The 9,453-nt window shown below is 34.6% G+C and overlaps 1 protein-coding gene across 2 annotated transcripts in view; it reads right to left on the bottom strand.

Annotated features, from left to right (window-relative positions):
* Positions 1-195: 195 nt before the first annotated feature.
* Positions 196-9,453, bottom strand: part of LOC110113243 (protein ABHD11) — a 32,275-nt gene continuing 23,017 nt past the window's right edge. For both annotated transcript variants that reach the window (XM_020845727.2, XM_020845728.2), the window contains exons 7-13: positions 8,305-8,362; positions 8,134-8,186; positions 7,903-8,004; positions 2,993-3,058; positions 1,964-2,085; positions 1,692-1,863; positions 196-442 (exon numbers count right to left, since the gene is read on the bottom strand). In XM_020845727.2, coding sequence (XP_020701386.1) covers positions 341-442; positions 1,692-1,863; positions 1,964-2,085; positions 2,993-3,058; positions 7,903-8,004; positions 8,134-8,186; positions 8,305-8,362 — 675 coding nt within the window. In that variant the 3' untranslated portion in view covers positions 196-340. The remainder of the gene's footprint in view (positions 443-1,691; positions 1,864-1,963; positions 2,086-2,992; positions 3,059-7,902; positions 8,005-8,133; positions 8,187-8,304; positions 8,363-9,453) is intronic.

Raw genomic sequence — 9,453 nt, 5'->3', positions numbered from 1 at the left:
AATTTGAAAATTTTGACGGATCGAATTTGAGTATTCACCCCCGCCAACCAAACAAAATATCCTCAATCATATCAATTCTCCATATTAGAATTCTCAATACTTCTTCTCTCATGATTTCTTATAAAGATTATTTCTCATAGAAATTACATTTTTTTTAATGTGTTCTTTTAAGAATAATAAAATTAATCATAAATAAGAGACTCCAAATCTTACAACTAGCCGTTAAAAGCAATACATGATAGCAAAGGTCATACACATGAAATGAATGAAAGAATTGACTCCAGCAATGGCTAAAGCTGGATTAGGATATTGATCTTGTAACCGTAGAGAGTCTTCTCTTCTACTGGGATCTTAAACCATTTAGTACTTTCTTCGCTGCTACTGTACACTTGAAGGATTTGGATAGGATTTTGAAAAGACCATCAGGATTGTCTGCATGCACCTGAAAGCCAAAATAACGACATGCTCCATGAAATTTATTGAGCCAAATAGGATCAAGTAAAATTATGTTCATATTTGACTCATTAAGTAAATAAAATTTAAAAAATAAGGTGATTTCCTTCTAATTATCAAGCCAAGCACAATCAAACATGAATAATGAGCTTTTGCTGACATCAGAATAAGAATTTATGTTTTGAAAAATCTAACATTTTTTGGATGGAGTTAGACAACAACATTGATTTCAAATATAGAAACCTCCTTCAATCTCCCCCTTTAACTTAAAACTCAAAATGAGTAAAAACTGAATTATCATTTTCTGATTTTTTTTTATTTTTATCAACACACTAAAAAGAGCTATAAGACAAGTTTTGTTTTTTTTCTTAAAAAAAGAAAATAATGTTATTTTAGTAGTAATATATCTTGTGGTGAAATTGTGTCATTGAGCGATCAAGTTATTAAAAAGAATACACATTTTGGATATCTAGAATCTAGGATTGAAAGCGACGGTGAAGCAGATGGGGATATTATTAGAATAATTCATATTGGATAGTTAAAGTGGAGTAATGCATCGGGTATGTTGTGTGATAGGAAAGTACCCCTCAATTTTAAAAAAATAATTATAAGATGGTAGTGAAACCTGCAATACTTTATGGCATAGAATATTGACCATTAAAAGAGTAGCATTAAATTAACTTAATTGTTGCAGAGATGAGGATGCTTATGTGGATGAGTGACTTTACACTTAAAGACAACATGCAAAAGTATTATATATGTGAAAAGATTGAAGTAGCTCTAGTGGCATATAAAATTAGAGAGAGTCGGCTTAAATGGTTTGGTCATGTAAAATGTCGTCCTTCCGATGACCAGATTGAAAGAATAGATGTATCAGATCCAACCTATGTTAAGAAAGATTGAGGTGGGCCTAAAAAGGCTTGGTTAGAAAGTATTAGAAATTATCTTTTTTATTAAATTTAAATGAGAGGACTCTTAATAGAGCAAAATGAAGAAAAAATAATTTATGTTAGCCTATCCCATGTAGTGGGATAAATGTTTGAAGTTGTTTTTATTGTTGCTGTTGTCCTTATATAAAAACAAAAAATTCAAGGACAAAGAACTCTAGAATCGGAGAATGCAGACAGGCTCAACAAACCACAAAAAAATAGCAGTTTGTTTTAGTAAGTATCGGAGGCATTGTATAACTGAAGTGATAATGGCACTAAAAAAGAACTCTACTCCAATAGAGAACTTACCCAGTGCCCAGCATCTTCAAGAACATGCATCTGGACTCCAGCTCCCTCCTCTGAAGCCAACTCCTCGGCCGCATGAATCCTTTGTAGATCTTCAAGCGCCCATCTATGTAAGCTTCGCTCAGCTTTTAAGAAGTTCATGTGGACGCCACGAGGAACATTTTCAACAATTCCCCTGCAAGCATACCAAGAAATTGTTTTCGGAAATATTCTTCGATTGAGCAGGAAAATTTCATGCTGCAATGCAATGTGAATCAGACGGGTTAAGGAAATACCAAATATTTGTTGTCTCATAAGATTTGTACATGTCAGCAATACCATTGAGATCGAAGACCCATGAGAAGGCAACAGGTCTTGAATTTGAATTTTCAATAGGCCGGAGGTTTGTCACCACCCACTACAAAAAAAAAAAAAAAAAGCACAAACACGGAAAGATTTATGGCACGTCACAATTTAACTTGTCGAAATGAGCAAGATTTGTTTAATGAGTTTATTTACTTTTTTTTCTCAAATATTTTTTATCATTGTATTGTCAATCAGTCTTAAATTAATCTCATTGTTATACAAAAAGTGAATAGTTAGCTTAATTCGTAAATTGTAACATGTGAATCTTCAATTTTTCTATGTGTGAAAATATATTATGCATCATATTAGTTGCATTGGAAAATTCTAATCCCGATTTGTTTTGCATCATTTAGTAATCCAACTTCTGTAAATAGAAATTCCTGATTTGCATTCAAACAATTGACATGATAATCAGATGCTTAAAATGACACTTGAGGCCTATTTGAGTGTTCTTTTTTATGTAAGTTCCGAACATTGAATTTACCCTTTACCTTCCTTTCTTTCATCCTCCCACCTCCATCACTTGACACCAAATACAGGCTTAAATAGTAATGGATAATGATCAAGGATTTAAGATAACGATCCTAACTACTTCATATAAGGTTGATTGTGGCACTGAAAGATGATTGTGAGTGATTACTAAAATGGCACTAGAATGAAGGATTACTACAATTCAAAAATAAATACAACATTAGCAAGGGAGTCTAACATAATGTGAATAATATAATTGACGTCACAAATTGAAAGAACAACATAATTTATGTCACAGTTTACTTGATACTAAAGAAAATGACGCTCCAAAAAATTAAAACAGAAATGGTAACTTCCTAGATATAGAGAAACAGATAGCGTCTAAATTCAGCTGCAAGTATGATACAGATTAATAGTGTTCCATTGATGACAATATAAATAGCATAAATGTGCCATTATTTTAAGTTACTAAGCATGCTTTTGATTACCTGTGCAACATCTTTAGAGAATCCCTCTTGAACAATAGCTGACACAACTTCCTGCTTTGAAGAAACCTGTAAAGACACCATTGATATTAAGACATAACTCTAAGACAGCTATTAAAATTAGCTGATAATGCACTAAACAATTTCTTTCTGCAGACAAAAATGATATATGACTCCTAATAAATAAACAAAATTTCGAAATAAAATATAGAGCAGAGCATTAAGTTCGTATGTCAGAGTAAAATAAAGAAACAAGGAGACAATGAATGGCATAAAATGACCTAAATAGATGAAGTTGATTTCCAAAGAAGATTGAAGACCTCTTAAATTATTAGGAAGTTCAATAACATGTTGCACATAATCTAAAAATAATTAGAGCTACTTCACTGCGGAAAATGACTACTTTTGCCATGACTTTTCAGATATTCATTCTCTTAAAAAAAAAAAGAATAAAACTTCAATGAAAGACCACAAAAAGAAACTGCACAATACGAAAATGCAACCCACATAAAAGTGGATTATTTGGTGGTACAAAAAGCTATGAATTATCCACCAGATAAACAATATTTTTAAGAAAATATGTTTCAGAAATGGTGAAAAGTGGTCACCAAATCACAGCAGAAACAGCTAGAGAACGGCTGTAGGATAGAACCGAGAAGAATTGAAACAGTAGCGGAGCAAATCAGACAGGATGGGTAAGATTTTACAGAGAAAATAAATAGAAAAGTTTTGTTGAAGCGTTGATTAGGGATCATACTATACATAGTGTAGGTCTACCATAATGACCAAAGTCAGCAAACTTGAGCTTTCAAGTTGGAAATAATAGCTTTAAATCAAAGATACGGGTAGCAAAAGCACTTGGATATGTGGGAACAGAGGACTCATAAATGTAACAAATCATGCATTTGAAGTCAATATGCTGCTAAACTATCCATGGCCATTGATGATGCAACGTAATAGCAAGATTGTCACATCACATGTGAGTAAAACAGAGTTTTTGTTGATGACCCAAATAAGAAAGTGGATTACTGAGAAAATTTTAAGAAAAATGCTACCGCATTCGCGGGCGGGATCCGTCTCGTCTCGGGTCGGGTCGTGACAATTACTGAGAAAATTTTAAGAAAAATGCTACCGCATTGTTTCAAATAAAAACAACTAAAATGTTAAACCCGAATTAACAGGCCTTGGAGATAGACACATTGCAAGAAAATAGGAAAATGTACAAGAATAGAGAAATCGATAAAATGACTCATCGATCAATCAAGTAGGGAGTAGGGATCAATGAAAGCAGACCCTTAGACTCTCTTTTAATGTCTCGGATAGTAAACAAGACTCTTGAAATGACTATTACATAGAGAGAGAGAGAGAGAGAGAGAGAGAGTTCTTCATTTGTGAAAGCATTTTCCCATGCTGACAGCCTCTTTCTTCCAATGAAGCAAAGAATAAGCCCCTACAGAGTAATAAAAAGCATGACTGAGATGAGTCTCGTTAAATCAAGCATCAAAAGCTTTGTTCCAATGGTGACAACCATTCACGAAATGAAATGCACGCCCCAAAGGAATGATTCATTGAAGCAACAAAAGTCACTCAGCATAATCACGCCCGATGCGCAGAATTGTGAATCGAATTACATAACAAGGAAAATACACCAGTCATAAGTCGTGTTATGGTGATGAATCACCAAGAGCCACCACTATTTATAGACTAGAATCTAAGGCCACCAATTTCATCACTATATTGAAGAAACAAATCCGCCAAAACCTCTAAAGAGATACCACACTGAGATAAATAGGGGTAACACCCTATCAACTTATCAGGACATGCCACATGGAGACCCAAAAAAAAGTTCAATCGCCTCACCATACAGACATCACCCACACAACCAACAATTATGTTATCAATGACCATTAAAAACAACATGAGGCCTCAAAATTAACCTCCAAAAGACGCTCTTGTTATGTCGATGATGATTTCTAGAACAAACTTCGGCTTTGATACTAATTGATATAGAGTCATATTAATAAATTTCCAAAAGTCCTGAAGAAGTTGAGAAAGTGGGGAAAGTGGGAAACAATAGAAGAAAGATAAGGAAAAGCCTAAGAGGTAGAAGACACAATGTAAAATAACAATTTAATATTCGGCTAATCATAATCTTTATTCATGACCCTAAATCTATAATTATGTATAAAAGATTCTCAAATATAAATTGTTCCGTTAATGTGGAAAGATCTAATAAGAGGACTCTTTTAAATCTATCTTTCATACATGTGTATCCTGTATTGAAAAATAGATTGATCTCAATTGCGGCACCTCCAACATTTCGTGGAGGGTCTAATGTACTACAACTGAGCTCCTTCATCATGTCTTTGTTATCTCCTTTGTGGCCGGATTGCCATACAAACAGGAATTGATTTCCTGCACTCCAATTTGATCTAAAATACTGAGAAGAGGATAAAAGGATGTCCAATATACCATAGGATCCGAGAGAGGTGTTTGATGCATATCGGTTGGATGTTGAAGGTTGCATGCAAGAAAGGAAGCTTCAACAGATTGAGAATAAACGAGTTCAACCAGCAGAAAAGCAATGATAAGGGTAGATAAGGAAATCCAGGACAAGAACAATTATGAAACTTGTAAGTTACTGTCTTACTTTTGTTGGACGAGCAGGTTCCCTAGTTTTTCTGCGTGTCTATGATATACTTTGATGCAGGCAAATTAGAAAGAAAAGACAAATAGGAGAACACTAGGACAAATGAGAACCAAACTCCATTCAATCTAGTAAGCAAACATCCAAACAAATATCAAAGCAAACGAAACAAAATTAAAACATAAAACTACTATCCTCAGAATAACCGGCAAGCGGTTTCCTCACATGCAACGAGAAGTAGGAAATATATGATAAAGCTTAAGCTTGCAAACTGAGGGTCCACCAACGCAGAAGGGTCCAACGTCCAACCAAATTCCTCCGGCAAATGTCTTCCAAAATCAGCTAACAAACAACTTCCAAAAGCTCAAGAAGAAGGATACAAGAGTGGAATTTGCATAGAGAATAAGAGGTTAGAAGCCAAGATGAAATAGAGAGGAAGAGGTGGAACAAGCTCTCAAGCTTTTCCAAGAGAAGAAACCCTCAGGTTTTAAGCAACTTCTTTCAAGTTAATCAACAACCTCCTCAAGACAAAAATATCTCATATTTATAGGAGAGAAAGGGGAGCCAAACAGACAATTTCTACCTCCAACCAAACCATTCAGGTAAGGGGAAGAGGAAGGGCAAAAGACACCACAAACAGCTTAAATAAAATTGCACGGGAAACGGAATGGAGAAGCCACGGGAACACAGCCTGGGAGGGACCCAAAGAGCCATCATAGAAACCGGGCTGAAGAGATCACGGGAAAGCAACCAGGGAGAAAACCGAAAAGGCAGCCAGCACACAGCCATAATTCACAAAGAAGAAACCAAAGAGACACAAGATGGGAAGAAACAAGCTCCGCTCCACATACATTTTCAAATTTATGAGCTAGGAAGTGCAATTACTCTACCAAATAATGAGCTAAACTTCAGCTCAAGCATTAATGAGCTAGCACTAAGAAGTTCCCAAAGTTTTAGATCACAACCAGAGCAGCCAAAGCCCAACCTGAGAGCAGCCATGGCCCAAACAGTGAAATAGCAGGCAGCCCAAAGAACAAAAGGACCCAAAATGCTAGCAAACACAAGCCTTACCATGCCCAAGCACATCCTATCATGATCATTGGATGATCTCCATCATTTGATAGCATAAAAAAAACAAAACACAACTAAATATTGTTCAAATTACATCAAAACAAAATAAGCCATAATATAAATGCATCATACTTTTCTGGCTATAGAAGTTGGCGGCTGCCACTAAGGGGATTCAGCTTGATTGAGGGCCTTGAAAAAGCTAAAGAGAGTTTGTAAGGAAATCAACTTGAATCGCTTGTCATATTCTTAACAAAAAATGATACAAAGGCCTCTATTTATAAGCTAAAGGTTACATCACTGAAAAACAATACAAAGCCCACAATCAATAAGCCAGAGGTCGCAGCAAATGTAATAATCGTAGGAAATAGGAAAAAGAACTCACACAACTTTCTAGTCAATGTATGAAAACTAAATATTATAAGGAGAATGAAAAAAAAAAAAATACCCTCAAATATAATATAGTAGGCATCCATGCATAATGGGGGTATCAAACCCACATCTCCACCTAGGCACCTATCGCCAAGCCACTCCAATCCTCCTTGATATGACAGATTCTTTTCATGTGCCAAATAGTAGAAGTTAGGCAAGTTATTCAAACATATTAAATATGACCAAAAACTGAAAGAAGGCTACAAATGCTGAACCCAAGAGGTTTGGCCATGTTGGTGCAACCACATGTAAACTGACCGGTCAACGTGGCATGTGAGCACGTGAGAACATCCTCTATTAAGCTCCAGGGCGGATGCATGTCTTGTTCAAAACAAAATCGTAAGGAAATCACATAAAACAAGATATATTTAGTATTTTGTTCCAACTTTAAAAAAAAAAAAAAAAAACTGTGACAACATCGACCTGCTCGATGGAAAAACTTCCAAATTAAAATACATAACAACAATTCTCAAATTTTAAAAAGTATTTCAAGCCTTCAAAATAAGAAAAAATAGCTAGCCTAGCCACAGCAAAAGTCTGGGCAAGTTTTTTTATTGGTGATAAGTGATGATCACACAAACCAAAAAAAATGTTGAACACTAGGAAAAGGACATTCAAGAAATTTCATTTAAATGAAGATAATAGGTAGACCTTGCCAGAAAAAAAATTGAAACTAATTAAGACAACTGAAAAAGATTATAACTATAAACTGAAGCTATTATAACATGAAGAATCTAAAAGATTAATCAAAAGTTAGTCAATTTACCTTCCTTGGCAGTCGTTGCAAGAAAGCAATCAATTCACCAGGATGGTCTTCACCATCTCCACCAGGACGAACCTTACCAGGGGTAGCATCAAGGACCCAAACCTTCAAACAAGAAGAAAATCAATGATTAGACTAATCTGCCCTCAACACCTTGTATTAGTAAATATCAGATATAACTTGTAAGACTTGGCGTTAAATCTGGAACAGATATCATAGAGAGTACAGCATTACCCTCACAGGACGTGCAAGAGGCTTTGCAGCTTGTTCTACCATACTTAAGGCAACTGAAAAAAAACAAGATAAAACAGCTAATAGTTTATTTTATCCTGACAAGTCCAAAAGAATAATTGTAAAGTGGTTAGCTGTAGCCACTAGCATACTAAACATGTAGGTTATCATTACCTTTTCCACCGAAGCTGTGTCCAACTAAGACTCGAGGAGTTATTCTGAGTTGTCTCACCTGTCATACAACATAACTTTCAAATACATGCCTCTTTTAGCAGAGTAATAAAAGACAGAAGTGAGACTAGAACATTTAGCATGAATCATCAAAAATATACTTGTAGGAAGAAAAAGCTCCAAAGATCCACAATGAAATCGGAACGCCAAAGAAAGATAAGCAAAAAAGCTCAAATTGATCCGAAGCTATTAAACAAACCAATTGCGGCTCTTTAGAAGCATTCCAGCTCAAAAAGTAAATCTTCTAGTTAGAGTTGATCCTCGTTAGAAAATTATAGTGGTTCCTTTTTAAGCATTTCCTGATTGGTTTCTTTTTATTGGAGAAAAAACTTGGTCAGCAAATTTACGGGAACCATTGAAATAGATGCAACACACAGTAAAAATGATTGATTGATGTCCTGTTGGAGTAGAAGAGTAACTAGGACTTTGTTAAATGACATAGGTAAGAGGAGAAATTGTCTTTTCTGCGCATGGATCACCCTAAAGAGTGATGACCGCATGTCAACAAAAATATAAAAATTCATGATTGCGTTTATATGTAAGAACACAGGTCTTTCTTCTATAATGAAGCATTTTTGTGATTCTCAGCCACCATGGACATTCCATAAAAACATTTTCTGCATCACAATTAAAGCATGGGGAAGTTGCATGCAAAGCGATTAGGAACAAAAATTGATAAAGGTAGCATTGCTAGATAATTAGCATAAAATAGATAATAACCATGTAGCAAATAACATTTATTAATAAAGGAGGATTCATAAAGCCGATTCCTATTAATTGGGATAATAAAGTCGATTCCTATTAAGAGGGATAATGTTAATGATAATGTCGATCTGAATAGTTGATTTCAATAACCATAATAATTTGTACGTATATTTAATTATTACAGTATTGCCTCTGAAATATAGTAAGCATATGATGATTATTAAGAAATAATGTTAGAAAACCATAGGAGTATATATTTTTTAGAAAATATACATTTGTTCTTTCTTGAATATATTTATTCTCTATTATTTTCTTCCAATTATATTCATTTTATATGTCCGTAATTAGACATCATTATTTAGTGAATAAAATTATCAAAATTTTCTC

Source organism: Dendrobium catenatum, unplaced genomic scaffold, assembly GCF_001605985.2.
Source record: "Dendrobium catenatum unplaced genomic scaffold, ASM160598v2 original_scaffold_144855, whole genome shotgun sequence".
Lineage (NCBI taxonomy): Eukaryota > Viridiplantae > Streptophyta > Magnoliopsida > Asparagales > Orchidaceae > Dendrobium > Dendrobium catenatum.
The sequence above is the reverse complement of the archived record's forward strand: the minus strand, read 5'-3'. Positions and strand labels throughout refer to the sequence as shown.